Source organism: Dama dama, chromosome 4 (assembly GCF_033118175.1).
Source record: "Dama dama isolate Ldn47 chromosome 4, ASM3311817v1, whole genome shotgun sequence".
NCBI lineage: Eukaryota > Metazoa > Chordata > Mammalia > Artiodactyla > Cervidae > Dama > Dama dama.
The window spans coordinates 67,859,719-67,875,314 of NC_083684.1; the positions used below are offsets into that span (position 1 = coordinate 67,859,719).

Genomic DNA, 15,596 nt, shown 5'->3' on the forward strand with positions numbered 1-15,596 from the left:
CAGGGTGTTTTTGATCTCAATTATTGCATTATTCATTATAATTGGCTCTTTTTTTATTTCTTCTAGGTCCTTGTTAAACATTTCTTGCATCTTCTTGATCCTTGTCTCCAGGCTTTTTATCTGTAACTCCATTTTGCTTTAAAGATTTTGGATCATTTTTACTATCATTATTCTGAATTCCTTTTTAGGTAGACTCCCTCTCTCCTCCTCTTTTGTTTGGTTTGGTGGGCATTTATCATGTTCCTTTACCTGCTGAGTATTTCTCTGCCTTTTTTTTCTTTCTTTTTTTTTTATAGTCACTGCCCATGAGTGCCCAGCTCTTGTACAAGTTTGTTTTCTGATCACTTGTGTGTATGCATGGTTGGTGAGCTTCGCCTCAGCCCATCTATATCCCAGAACCTTGTTTTCCTCACTTGTAAAATGATGTTAATAACTGGCTGTTTATTTTGTGGATTCAATGACATATCAATAATTTATATAAAGTGGTAGTACACTGCCTAGTATATATCAAAGCTTCCAAAATGCTTCCTATAAATGGAGACTGTATTGAGCTGCCACACTCAGGGTCACTTTCTAAAACAGTTCTTCCACAATGTTACTACCCCTAATTGAGGACCTAAAACAATGTAGATCTCTCTACCTGGTTTCAATATATTCCCCATCCTATTGAAAGCAGAGTTCAAAGTGATATTTGTACACTTCTGTTCACAGCAGCATTATTCACAGTAGCCAAAAGGTATAAGTAACCCAAGGGTTCATTTTGGGAATATATATATATATATATATATATATATATATATATATGCATACATATATATCTCATACATACAATGGAATAGTATTTAATTTTAAAAATCAAGGAAATTCTAGGATGTCTCTGGTAGTCCAGTGGTTAAGACTCAGTGCTTCCACTGTTAGGAGGTGCCATTCCTGGTTGGTTAAGATACTGAATGCTGTGTGGTCAAAAAAGAACCCCAAAGAATTTATAGATTATTACAATGAATAATGTGGCAAAAAAAGGGGGGGGAGAGGGAAATTCTGACACCTGCTTCAACATGAAAGCAGGTTCAGGCTCAGTGAAATAGTGTAATAAGTCAGTCACAAAAGGAACATGATTCCAATTACATGAGGAACCTGAACAGTCAAATTTATAGAGAGAGTAAAAGAGTGGTTGCCAGAGGCCGGGGCAGGGTAGGGCCAGGGCTGTTTAAAGGGTAAAGAATTCCAGCTTCCTACAGTTGAATTCAGAAGATGGTAGCACAGCAGAGTAAATGTACATAACTATACACTTAAAAATGAATGGTAAATTTCTTGTCATATTTTATCAAATAAAACATCAGATATTCCTTGGACCTCCCTGGCGGTCCAGTGGTTATAAGTATGAGCTTCAGTGAAGGGGGCACAGGTTCTATCCTGGTCAAGGAACTAAAATCCCACATGTCACGTGGTGGGGCCAGAAATATTAAAAAAACTGAACATTCCCCATCCTAGTTACCAACACTACTTTCCACTTGTCTGTTTGTTGTTTTTTTTTTCCCCAATTCAGTTAGGCTGCTTTCTTCACTGCACTCAGGAAAACGTCCACTGCCTCCTGGGTCCTTGCCCCATGCTATCCTCTCTGGAAAGCTCTTTTATCACCACCCAGCGGTTTTCAAAAGGTCGCTTGTGCTTTCTCCAAAAGATGTCCTCCTTTTTGGATCTAAACAGGAGTCACCTCCTACTTGCCATCGCTACTCCTTCAGCCCACAGTCCGCTCCCTTTTCTGCACTCCACAGAGGAGTCTACATAAGGCTTGTCTTAACTGAGTCTCTCCAAGCACATCATCTAAGTCCTGGACCTTCACAGGTAGGATCTCACGGGTGTCCACATACCCGACTAGCAGTAGCTCGGCATACGAGAATCGAGACGGAGGGAGGCCATCTCACACTGAGTGGCTTCCCTGGAGCAGTGTGTAATCTCACGAAAGCTTTCAATGTCAAATTACAAGTGAGGGTAGGCGCCCGACGCAGCAAAACTGTGGGCCCTTCGAGATCCTTAAAGGGGAGTCCTGCAACGTGCGCAGCTCTTAAACCTCCGCGACACGTTCCCACACTTCTTACAAGAGAAAGGCGAGAGAGGGGATGGAAGCCGCCTGCTTTGTGCAGGAAGAAAGTCTCCAGGGTCTCCAAGGCGTCCACAGGGCTGGCTCGGCTTCAAAGAGGGCAAAGAACCGTTAAAAAGTTGTGCTTCCGGCTCCAGCGCCCGCGCCTACCCGAAGGGTGAAGGGGGAGCCTCGGTACTGAGGGTAGCAAGGCACAATTTCCTTCGCCTTGGATGCTCAGAGGGTGCGCTGACGCGCGTAACACAGAAGTGAAAGGCCGGTTCCCTCAGGTAGTAGACCTCCTCGCCCTCACCGGAGGAAGTTCCGGCCGGACGCCTTTTACCCAAGCTTTCTGGTTCCTCCTGAGCTCTATGCTCCCTGCGTTCTGGTGCCCTAACTGCCATGGCTGCTTAGATTCAATCCTCCCTGCCTAGCCTGAGTTTTGCCGCAACTCGCCGGGGGTCGGCTCCGGCCTGGGTGCCCTTTTCTTAAAGACCCTTTCCCTACGGGTCCCCATCAGGGCCAATTGACGTTCTCCGAGGAGGCAAGAGCTCCAGGGACTGGCAGGTCCCGAATCCCGTCGCAGCCAGTCTCTGCCTTTTCATCTTGTTTAGATTGCTGTGTTTGGGGGGGCCTTTTGGTATTCTGGCAGTTTGTGGCACCTCCACAGGTTCCTCCCTGTGGATTGGGTTGGACGAGCTGCTTGTCAAGATTTCCTGGTTAGAGAAGCTTGCATCCGTGTTCTGGTGGATGGAGCTGGATTTTTTCTCTCTGGAGTGCAATGAATTGTCCAGTAGTGAGTTTTGTGATGTCTGTGGGTTTGGTGTGCCTTTGGGCAGCCTGTATATTGAAGCTCAGGGCTATGTTCCTGCATTGCTGGAGAATGTGCGTGGTATGCCTTGCTCTGGAACTTGTTGGCTCTTGGGTGATGCTTGGTTTCAGTGTAGGTATGGAAGCTTTTGGAAGATCTCTTATCAATTAATGTTCCCTGGAGTCAGGAGTTCTCTGGTGTTCTCAGGTTTTGGGCTTAAGCCTCCTGCCTCTGGTTTTCAGTCTTATTCTTACAGTAGCCTTGAGACTTCTCCATCCATACAGCACTGATGATAAAACTTCTAGGTTAATCGTGAAAAGATTCTCCACAGCAAGGGACACCTAGAGAAGTTCACATAGTTACATGGAGAAGAGAAGACGGAGGACGGAGATAGAGGTGAACAGGAGGAGAAGAGGGGGAATCAAAAGGGGAGAGAGCAATCTAGCCAGTTATCAATTCCTTGTGTGCTCTCCACAGTCTGGAACCCTCAGAGAGGCTCATGGAGTTGGGTTGAGAAGAGAAGGTGGAGGGAGGAGATAGAGGTGACCTGGGGGAGAAAAGGGAGAGTCAAAAGGGGGAGAGAGTAATCTAGCCAGTAATCACACTCCTCAGTAAAAATGGGTACTGAAGATTGTATTCTTAAATGTACAAAATTGATAACAAATACCATAAAACAAAGATTAAAAATCTTGAGTAGAGGTTAGACTCTTAAAAATACAAAAATATAACAAAAAAAATCACAAAAAGTATAGGAAATATATATGAAGTTTGCTTTAAAAATAGGGTCTTTTTCCAAAAGAAAGCAGGAGTCGCAATACTCATATCAGATAAAATAGACTTTCAAATAAAGGCTGTGAAAAGAGACAAAGAAGGACACTACATAATGATCAAAGGATCAATCCAAGAAGAAGATGTAACAATTATAAATATATATGCACCCAACATAGGAGCACCACAATATATACGGCAAACACTAACGAGTATGAAAGAGGAAATTAATAGTAACACAATAATAGTGGGAGACTTTAATACCCCACTCACAACTATGGATAGATCAACTAAACAGAAAATTAACAAGGAAACACAAACCTTAAATGACACAATGGACCAGATAGACCTAATTGATATCTATAGGACATTTCACCCCAAAACAATCAACTTCACCTTTTTCTCAAGTGCACACGGAACATTCTCCAGAATAGATCACATCCTGGGTCATAAATCTAGTCTTGGAAAATTCAAAAAAATTGAAATCATTCCAGACATCTTTTCTGACCACAGTGCAGTAAGATTAGATCTCAATTACAGGAAGAAAATTGTTAAAAATTCAAACACATGGAGGCTAAATAACACGCTTCTGAATAACCAACAAATCATAGAAGAAATCAAAAAAGAAATCAAAATATGTATAGAAACGAATGAAAATGAAAACACAACAACCCAAAACCTATGGGACACTGTAAAAGCAGTGCTAAGGGGAAGGTTCATAGCATTACAGACTTACATCAAGAAACAAGAAAAAAGCCAAATAAATAACCTAACTCTACACCTAAAGCAATTAGAGAAGGAAGAAATGAAGAACCCCAGGGTTAGCAGAAGGAAAGAAATCTTAAAAATTAAGGCAGAAATAAATGCAATAGAAACTAAAGAGACCATAGCAAAAATCAACAAAGCTAAAAGCTGGTTTTTTGAAAAAATAAACAAAATTGACAAACCATTAACAAGACTCATTAAGAAACAAAGAGAGAAGAACCAAATTAGCAAAATTAGAAATGAAAATGGAGAGATCACAACAGACAACACTGAAATACAAAGGATCATAAGAGACTACTACCAGCAGCTCTATGCCAATAAAATGGACAACTTGGATGAAATGGACAAATTCTTAGAAAAGTATAACTTTCCAAAACTGAATCAGGAAGAAATAGAAGATCTTAACAGACCCATCACAAGCAAGGAAATCGAAACTGTCATCAAAAATCTTCCAGCAAACAAAAGCCCAGGACCAGATGGCTTCACAGCTGAATTCTACCCAAAATTTAGAGAAGAGCTAACACCTATCTTACTCAAACTCTTCCAGAAAATTGCAGAAGAAGGTAAACTTCCAAACTCATTCTATGAGGCCACCATCACCCTAATTCCAAAACCAGACAAAGTTGCCACAAAAAAAGAAAACTACAGGCCAATATCACTGATGAACATAGATGCAAAAATCCTTAACAAAATTCTAGTGAACAGAATCCAACACCATATTAAAAAAATCATACACCACGACCAAGTGGGCTTTATCCCAGGAATGCAAGGATTCTTCAATATCCGCAAATCAATCAATGTAATACACCACATTAACAAGTTGAAAGATAAAAACCATATGATTATCTCAATAGATGCAGAGAAAGCCTTTGACAAAATTCAACACTCATTTATGATTAAAACTCTCCAAAAAGCAGGAATAGAAGGAGCATACCTCAACATAATAAAAGCTATATATGACAAACCCACAGCAAGCATCACCCTCAATGGTGAAAAATTGAAAGCATTTCCCCTGAAATCAGGAACAAGACAAGGATGCCCACTCTCACCACTACTATTCAACATAGTGTTGGAAGTTTTGGCCACAGCAATCAGAGCAGAAAAAGAAGTAAAAGGAATCCAGATAGGAAAAGAAGAAGTGAAACTCTCACTGTTTGCAGATGACATGATCCTCTACACAGAAAACCCTAAAGACTCTACTAGAAAATTACTAGAGCTAATCAATGAATATAGTAAAGTTGCAGGATATAAAATTAATACACAGAAATCCCTTGCATTCCTATATACTAACAATGAAAAAACAGAAAGAGAAATTAAGGAAACAATACCATTCACCATTGCAACAAAAAGAATAAAATACTTAGGAGTATATCTACCTAAAGAAACAAAAGACTTATACATAGAAAACTATAAAACACTGATGAAAGAAATCAAAGAGGACACAAACAGATGGAGAAACATACCGTGTTCATGGATTGGAAGAATCAATATTGTCAAAATGGCTATTCTACCCAAAGCAGTCTATAGATTCAATGCAATCCCTATCAAGCTACCAATGGTATTTTTCACAGAACTAGAACAAATAATTTCACAATTTGTATGGAAATACAAAAAACCTCAAATAGCCAAAGTAATCTTGAGAAAGAAGAATGGAACTGGAGGAATCAACCTGCCTGACTTCAGACTCTACTACAAAGCCACAGTCATCAAGACAGTATGGTACTGGCACAAAGACAGAAATATAGATCAATGGAAGAGAATAGAAAGCCCAGAGATAAATCCACGAACCTATGGACACCTTATCTTCGACAAAGGAGGCAAGGATATACAATGGAAAAAAGACAACCTCTTTAACAAGTGGTGCTGGGAAAACTGGTCAACCACTTGTAAAAGAATGAAACTAGAACACTTTCTAACACCATACACAAAAATAAACTCAAAATGGATTAAAGATCTAAATGTAAGACCAGAAACTATAAAACTCCTAGAGGAGAACATAGGCAAAACACTCTCCGACATAAATCAAAGCAAGATCCTCTATGACCCACCTCCCAGAATATTGGAAATAAAAGCAAAACTAAACAAATGGGACCTAATGAAACTTAAAAGCTTTTGCACTACAAAGGAAACTATAAGTAAGGTGAAAAGACAGCCCTCAGATTGGGAGAAAATAATAGCAAACAAAGCAACTGACAAAGAATTAATCTCAAAAATATACAAGCAACTCCTGAAGCTCAATTCCAGAAAAATAAATGACCCAATAAAAAAATGGGTCAAAGAACTAAACAGACATTTCTCCAAAGAAGACATACAGATGGCTAACAAACACATGAAAAGATGCTCAACATCACTCATTATTAGAGAAATGCAAATCAAAACCACAATGAGGTACCATTACACGCCAGTCAGGATGGCTGCTGTCCAAAAGTCTATAAGCAATAAATGCTGGAGAGGGTGTGGAGAAAAGGGAACCCTCTTACACTGTTGGTGGGAATGCAAACTAGTACAGCCGCTATGGAAAACAGTGTGGAGATTTCTTAAAAAACTGGAAATAGAACTGCCATATGACCCAGCAATCCCACTTCTGGGCATACACACTGAGGAAACCAGATCTGAAAGAAACACGTGCACCCCAATGTTCATCGCAGCACTGTTTATAATAGCCAGGACATGGAAGCAACCTAGATGCCCATCAGCAGATGAATGGATAAGGAAGCTGTGGTACATATACACCATGGAATATTACTCAGCCATTAAAAAGAATTCATTTGAACCAGTCCTAATGAGATGGATGAAGCTGGAGCCCATTATACAGAGTGAAGTAAGCCAGAAAGATAAAGAACATTACAGCATACTAACACATATATATGAAATTTAGAAAGATGGTAACGATAACCCTATATGCAAAACAGAAAAAGAGACACAGAAATACAGAACAGACTTTTGAACTCTCTGCGAGAAGGCGAGGGTGGGATGTTTCGAGAGGAATCGGGTGGAGAGGGAGGTGGGAGGGGGGATTGGGATGGGGAAGACGTGTAAATCCATGGCTGATTCATATCAATGTATGACAAAACCCACTGAAATGTTGTGAAGTAATTAGCCTCCAACTAATAAAAAAATTAAAAAAAAAAATAGGGTCTTTTTTTTTTTTCAAGGTAATAGTAGGTTATAGAAATGAAAATTAGAGGAGTAACAGAGGACTTTTAAAAAGGGAAAAAAATAAAAAGAATTATAATATTAAAAATATATTTAGGTTTTTCTGTGGAGCTGTTGCAGGCAGTGTAGGGTCAGTTCAGTTTCAGGTAGTTCCTTGTTTCAGCTTATATTTCTCAAGATATATAGGCCCCTTCCAATGTAGTCGGTGTTAATTACAGGGATTTTAATCTGTTGCACCTGTCACTTCCCTCTGTTTACTTGGCTTCTTCTGTTTGCAGGTCTCTTCAGTGTCTAATTTCCGCCCTGACATGGGGCAAAGGTGGTCACTTATTTAGGCTCACTTGTTCAGTCGTGCTGTGGGGAGGGAGGGGCACTGCAAACAAACATCACTTGCATGTGGGGAGTGCGCGCAGTGTCTCGGCCACACTGGGTTTGCCCCCGCTCATGGCATGTGTGCTTTCCCAGTCTACACTCCTTAGGCTCCAGGTTGCTCTGCAGGGAGCGGGCCCTGGGTTGCCTGCACTTCCCAGGTCTAAGCTGCTCAGGTTCAGGTTTTCAGGCACTCCACAGAGGCACAGACTCGGTTGTGCTTGCCTTTTGTGCCCTTCACTTTCAGAGCAGCTCAGGCAAGCAGGTGCTTGGCAAGAGCACTCTCCCCAGGTGTGGTGCATCTTATCACCACCCGGGTCCCAGCCGCTTGGTTTCCAGGGAACGCCCATCTCCAGGGTGCCATATGTCTCTTCTGGGGGGCTGATCTCTGGCTGCAACCCTCCCAATGGATGTCAACCACACAGAATCTCAGGAAGTCTTGGTTAGAAACTGGAAGCCTGTTTGCAGTTTGGTATGGGATGCCCTCTCTGGGGCTGAGATTGCCCCTTTCTGGCTCTGGTTCCCCGCCCCCACCTCCTGCCTGCTTGTCTCTGGCAGGGAATGGGCCGGTCCACAGCCTGCTATCTCTCCTCTGGTATTCGCTCAGTCCTTTGTTCTGTGAGCGGGTGGCAGTGCCTTAGGTTAGGGCTTTGCGCAGGATAGTTCTTGCTCTCTCTTTTCTCTTTTTCCATCCTCTCTCTGGCTATCCTACAGTTTAGGTTGCTGTCTCACGTTAGCTCCCTCAGATTGCCCTCAATGCATTCAGGTCCGGTTCTTACCCTAAGCAATGCAGCCTGCACCTCCCCGTTCAGCCCCCACTTGCTGGTGGTGGATGCGAGCATTTGGGGTACTTCTTCACTGGGAGTTGCTGTTAGGGACATAATCTGTGGGTTTTATTTGTTTATTTTTCCTCCTGGTTATGTTGCCCTCTGAGATTCCAAAACTCCCCACAGGCCCGATGGTGAGAGGGTTTCCTGGTGTTTGGAAACTTCTCTTTTAAGAATCCCTTCCCAGGACCAATATCTGTCCCTGACTATTTTGTCTCACTTTTTATTTTTTATATTTTGTCCTACCTCCTTTCAAACACAACGGGCTGCTTTTCTGGGTGGCTGATGTCCTCTGCCAGCGTTCAGAAGTTGCTTTGTGGAGTTTGCTCAGTGTTCAAATGTTCTTTTGATGAATTTGTGGGGGAGAAAGTGGTCACCCCATCCTATTCCTCTGCCATCTTAACCTCACCACCCCTCCCACCCACCCCCGCCCCCGCTCCTCACTCTTTAGCCTTCTAAACACCTGCTCTGCTTAAGGCAGGAAAATGGTGCATTAGGCTGCCCTTTTTTGAATGAGTAGGGACTGCTGTTAATATTCCTATTATATCTCTAATTCAGGTACCAGCCAGACTGGAATTTAAGCAAGAATGAGAAAATAGAAGACAAAATTCAGATGAAGCCTCTAGTTAAGAAAAATCCTTTGGAATCTGAACCTGAAGCAGGAACCTCAAAGACTCTAACGAGTCTGTGGTTGCCTATCAGCACCACCCCCACCCAGAAATCTGGCCAGATTGTCTATGGATGTGCCTTCCTGCTTGGTGAGCGCTGAGACTTCTCTTTGGTCATATTTTGAAATTGACAGGATGGAGTGAGTGTGTCTATTTTGTCAGTGGAGGAGTCTTGCAGATATCATGGCCCTTCCTGATGTTGGTGGTTTCAGGGAAGGATGTGACCCGAGGTCCTGACGTCTTTGTCTTCTGGGTGCTCCTTGACCCTTGCAGTTCTCCTGCTGACCATCCTGAGCCTGATCCTGGCCCAGTGGCCCAGCCAGGTGTTCTCTGGAGACCCTGTGCTCACAACAGTGGCTGTGCTGCTGCTGTTGCTCATCACTGGGGTCACGATCATCATCTGGAGGCAGCCCCAGGACCCCTCTCCTCTTCCATTCAGGGTAAGTGAGCTTATGTGCCCGAAGTGTCCACCTTGAGTGAATGAAGTCTCTGTCCTTTGATGGCAAAATATCCTTTCCTGGACAGAGAATGAGGGGAGTTACTGAAACCAATGGACTCTTCCCTGATTCACACTCAGGGCTTTGCATACACAATCTCAGTAGGCCCTGAATGCACAGCCTGAGGAGGACAGGAGTCTCCCACCCACATGGGATAGGGTCTCCCTTTCAGACATCTGGGCTGTGTCCAGGGATGAACTGACTCTGCCCACAGGTTCCTGCTCTGCCTGTCCTCCCACTGGTCAGCATCTTCGTGAATGTTTACCTGATGATGCAGACGACCTCTGGGACCTGGGCCCTGTTTGGCATCTGGAATGCCATTGGTAAGTTGCTTTCTGGGATAAAGAGGTTTCTTGAATGACTGAACCCAACATCTTCCTACTATTTCTCCCCACACTGTATCAGACGCCATAAGAGGTCTACTGGGCAGTTGTAAGTGAGTGGAGCACCTACATTTTCTTCTTATTGTCTCATCTCCCTACTAGGATTTCTCATATACTTTGGATATGGGATCCGACACAGCCTGGCAGGGAGCAATCATCAACAGCCACCGGCCACCAGCCTCCACCTCCCAGACTCTTGACAAAAGCATCCCGGTGCTGAGTCATCTTACCCACAGGAAGTAGATGCTGCATGGAATCCCTCCATGCCCAGGAAGATCTGCTGGTTCAAGGGACACCTGAGCCTCCGTGGAGTGTGAAGGTGGAGGCATCTAAAGCCCTGTGTTTATTGCTAGTGGACAAAGTGACTGGACCATTGTGCAATTTTCAGTAAACTTTTAAAAGCATACTATACATACTTCTAAGTACATGCTTCATAAGTGTGCAGCAAGATGAATTTTCACAAATTACCACAATGTAACCAGCAAGTAGAGGAAGAAATAAATTATTAATGGGCACATTAGAAGCACCTTTTTGTACTTATTTTTAACAAGAACACAAAGACTGCCCCACTGGAAGGAAACTCAGGTGAGGACGTATTATGTGAAGAGTTATACTCCAGGGACTTCCCTGGCAGTCCAGTGGCTAAGACTCCACACTCCCAGTGCACGAGGCATGGGTTCTATCCCTGGTTGGGGAACAAAGACCCTGCATGCCCTATGGTGTAGCCAAAAAAAAAAAAAAAATTGGTTTAAGAATGACTGACTTTCCTCCCCTAGCTTCCCCTTAGTAAACATGCAGGTGGACCACACGGGCAAGAGAATCTCCGGTTTCAGGTGGGTCACTCGAGCAAGACAGTGTCCCGGGGAAAATAGGAAGTCAACAGCCTTGTGGCAATGGAGAAATGACAGTGAATCTGACTTCATGTCTTACCAATTAACTGAGATTATTTCCCTTTAAAGATGGCCATGGCTGAGCAGAACTGTCATGGATGCAAGTCCATGTTTTCCCCAGATCACTGGTTTTCTGAATAAAGCATCTTTCTTGTCTACGAAAGCTTGCCCCTTGATTTATTGTCTGTTGAACAGCAGATGGCTGAACCTGCCTTCTGTTACAAATCTAACTCAGAGTCCAGAATAGCCAATGGGCCCATATGGGTCACCATGTCTCTGAGTTAATATGCTCAGAGCGAATCTTCTATCTTCAAGTGCAAAGAGTGAAAATGGTAATTTATAGTTAGGATGGCCTGATGCTGGAGCCTGGGCTATTACAGATTTTAAAGCTTTTATACCTTTACTACTTAGATCATTTGTTCAATGGGGTCTGGTTGGATAGACTTTATTAAGGCATAGAGAGATTGGACAATGTGGGGAAAACTAGATACCGACTTTCTGTAAAATCTCGTTGTTGTTCAGTCGTCAAGTCATGTCCTACTCTCTGTGACACCATGGACTGCAGCATGCCGGGCTTCCAAGTCCTACACTATCTCCCAGAATTTGCTCAAACTGATGTTCACTTGGTCGGAAACCCCCTGAGAGATTTCTTTATTCTGGGAATGAGAAATCCAGGATTCCCTTAATTCTTGCAGAATCAATCAGTAAGCCTGTCTTAGTGATTTGTGTGTTTGCTCAGTCGAGTCTCATCATTTGCGACCCTATGGACTATAGCCCATCAGGCTCCCCTGTCCATGGGATTCTCCAGGCAAGAATACTGGAGTGGGTTGCCATATCCTCCAGGGGATCTTCCCAACCCAGGGATCAAACTGGTGTCTCCTGCTTGGCAGGCGGATTCTTCACCACTGAGCCACCTGGGAAGCCCATGAGAAGGGAGTTACTTATCCTTATCCTCAAAATAGATGTTCTTTACCCGAGGGGTTAAAGTAGATGAGCTATGAGGGTTGGACAATGCAGCCTTGGTTCACACACAGTTCAGGCTGAACCATGTATAAGCCAAATTGACCTCCCCTCAATATGTGAACATTTTCTCCATCACCAACATATAAAAATCTTAGAACCCCATGATCTAGCAATTCTACCTCTGAAGATATACCCAGAAGAATTGAAAGTACACTCTGGAAGAGATATTTGTACACCCACGTTCACAGCAGCATTATTCACAATAACTGAAGCATGAGAGCAATCCACGTGCCCACTGACTGAGAAATAGATGAACCGATGTGGCAAGCACAAATAATAGAGTATTATTTACCACTAAAAAGGAAGTGAATTCTAACACATACTACAACATGAAGAAACCTTGTGGACATTCTTTTAAGTGACATAAACCTGACAGAAAGGGCAAATATTCTGTGATTCCCCTTAAATGGAGTATCTGGAGTGGTCACATTCATCAAGACAGAGAGGAGAAGGGTAATTTCCAGGAATCGGTGGAGGAGAAATAGCTCAGCTGGAATTCCATCACCTCCACCAGCTTTGTTTGTAATGATGCTTCCTATGGCCCACTTCACTTCACACTCCAAGATGTCTGGCTCACATCATTGTGGTTGTCTGGGTCATTAAGATCTTTTTGGTATAGTTCTTCTCTGTATTCTTGTCACCTCTTCTTAATATCTTTTGTTTCTGTTAGGTTCATACTGTTTCTGTCCTTTATTGTGCCCACCCATTTTTGCATGAAATGTTCCCTTGGTATCTCTAGTTTTCTTGGAGAGATCTCTAGTCTTTCCCATTCTATTGTTTTCCTTTTTTTTTTTTTTGCATTGATCACTTAGGAAGGCTTTCTAATCGCTCCTTGTTATTCTTTGGAACTCTGCATTCAGATGGATATTATCTTTCCTTTTCTCCTTTGCCTTTCTCTTCTTCTCTAAGTTAGTTCTAAGGCCTCCTCAGACAACCTTTTTGCCTTTTTGCATTTCCTTTTCTTGGGGATAGTTTTGATCATGGCTGTGAAAGTGCTGTACTTAGTATGCCAGCAAATTTGGAAAACTCAGCAGTGACCAGAGGACTGGAAAAGATCAGTTTTCATTTCAATACCAAAGAAAGGCATTTCCAAAGAATGTTCAAACTACCGCACAATTGCACTCATCTCCCATGTTAGCAAAGTAATGCTCAAAATACTCCAAGCTAGGCTTCAACAGTACGTGAAATGAGAACTTCCAGATGTTGAAGCTGGGAATCTGGGGGTTGAAGAGATCTTGGGCTTCCCTGGTGGCTCAGAGAGTAAAGAACCCGCCTGCAATGCAGGAGCTACTGCTGCTGCTAAGTCGCTTCAGTCGTGTCCGACTGTGTGCAACCCCATAGACAGCAGCGCACCAGTCTCCCCATCCCTGGGATTCTCCAGGCAATAACACTGGAGTGGGTTGCCATTTCCTTCTCCAATGCATGAAAGTGAAAGGGAAGTCGCCCAGTCGTGTCCCACTCATAGCGACCCCATGGACTGTAGCCTACCAGGCTCCTCTGTGTATGGGATTTTCCAGGCAAGTGTACTGTGGTGGGGTGCCATTGCCTTCTCCAGAGATGCAGGAGACCAGGGTTCAATTCCTGGGTCTTCCTGATCCCCTGAAGAAGAGAATGGCACCCCACTCTAGTATTCTTGCCTGGAATATCCCATTCACAGAGGATCCTGTTGGGCTACAGTCCATGGGTTTGAAGTCGGACACAACTGAGAAACTAACCTAAAGAAACCTGGCCTAATGGATCCAGGTGGAGGGGGTCCTGGGGCCCAAGATTTGTCATATTAAGGGAGGAGTCCAGTATACATGGCTGAACACACCTCACCCACATTCTTTCTTGCTGCTTCTCTCGCCATAGCTTGGGCTTTCTGCGTTCTGGAAGGATTGTGCCTTTTGGCCTTGATGGGGTTCTCTGAGGAGCAGCATTATGTTTCTACATGTTTCTTGGTTTTGATTCCATTGTCACTACAGGTAACAAGGTCACCCTGTGTCCCATCCAGGGTGTGGGCACGGATTGGGCTGACATGAGCATAGGGGTTTCTTTTGGAGGTTCAATAGGAAAGCGGATTTTGTACTTTTACTATGGTGTGTTTCCTGACCCAGTATTTCCTCCAATCCTGCAGGGGAAAGAGCCCAAAATCCTCAGCGGTCCATCCCCATCAGCATCGTGGTCTCTGTCTTGATCTGCTTTTTTGTTTATTTTGGTGTCTCGGCGGCACTCACCCTCATGGTGCCCTACTACCAGATTCACCCTGACAGCCCCTTTCTACAGGGTTTTCTCTATGTTGGGTGGGGCCCTGCCAGATATGTTGTGGGTGTTGGCATCCTCTGTGCTCTTTCATCCAGGTGAGTGTCATGGCTTTCTCCTCACTGACTGTCAGATGCTCGGGTATCCCAGCCCTGGGGATTGAGAGACAGGAGGAAGGACACATTACCCCATATAGACAAGGGAGCAGATGCCCTGGTCTCTCCTGCTTCTGCACGTTCTCACTCCTCTCTGTTTTCTTTTCCAGCCTCCTGAACACCATGTTTGCCATGTCTGGTTGATCTACACAATGGCAGAGGACGGGCTTCTTTTCCGATTTCTTGCCCGGATCAACGCCCGTACACGCACCCACATCACAGTCATCATGATTTCTGGAAAACTTGCAGGTAGATAAACAAAACCCACTCCCTTTGGATTATCTTCCTTGGCTTGCATATTTCCAGCTGTTTCTCACTCAATCCCCCCCACCTTGTTTGTGCCCTCCATCTAGGGGTCTTGGCGTTACTCTTCCATTTCACTGATCTGATGGATCTCATGTCACTTCGGTCCCTGCTTGCTAACTTGGTGGTTGATTTTTCTGTCTTTGTGCTCAGGTGAGACTCTACTCCACCCTGACTGGGGGTCTTTGACTTGTGGTGATTGATGGGGGCTAATCATCTCTGCCTTCATGCTGCCTTCCAAGTGTCCTGCTCTGCTTTTGTGGGAAAAAAGATGGATTTAGCTGTGTGATGTTGGGTGAGTAGGGACTGCTGGTCATGTTGTCATCATACCTCTAATTCCGGTATCACTCAGACCAGAATTTAAGCAAGAACCAAATAACAGAGGAAGAAACTGAGATGGAGCTTGTAGTCAAAGAAAGTTCTTTGGACTCTACTTGAAGGCAGAACCTCAAGTATTCTAAAGAGTCTGTGGTTCCCTCCCAGCACCATCCCCACCCAGAAATCTGGCCAGATTGTCTATGGATGTGCCTTCCTGCTTGGTAAGCAGTGGGACTTCTCTTTGGTGATATTCTGAAATTGCCAGGATGGGTAGGCATGTATATTTGTCTGTTGAGGGGTCTTGGAGATACGATGTCCGTTCCTGATGTGGGCAGCCTGGGG

The 15,596-nt window shown here is 43.8% G+C and overlaps 1 protein-coding gene across 5 annotated transcripts in view; it reads left to right on the forward strand.

Annotated features, from left to right (window-relative positions):
• The window catches only part of LOC133054846 (cationic amino acid transporter 3-like), a 37,470-nt gene that overhangs the window by 20,770 nt on the left and 1,104 nt on the right, over positions 1-15,596 (forward strand). For 3 of the 5 annotated variants that reach the window (XM_061140177.1, XM_061140178.1, XM_061140179.1), the window contains 6 exons: positions 9,335-9,534; positions 9,657-9,884; positions 10,156-10,264; positions 10,427-10,909; positions 14,744-14,882; positions 15,090-15,475. In XM_061140177.1, coding sequence (XP_060996160.1) covers positions 9,335-9,534; positions 9,657-9,884; positions 10,156-10,264; positions 10,427-10,544 — 655 coding nt within the window. In that variant the 3' untranslated portion in view covers positions 10,545-10,909; positions 14,744-14,882; positions 15,090-15,475. Of the gene's footprint in view, positions 1-9,334; positions 9,535-9,656; positions 9,885-10,155; positions 10,265-10,426; positions 11,371-14,743; positions 14,883-15,089; positions 15,476-15,596 lie in introns of those variants that run through there. The other 2 variants (XM_061140180.1, XM_061140176.1) reach the window with 2 other exon arrangements.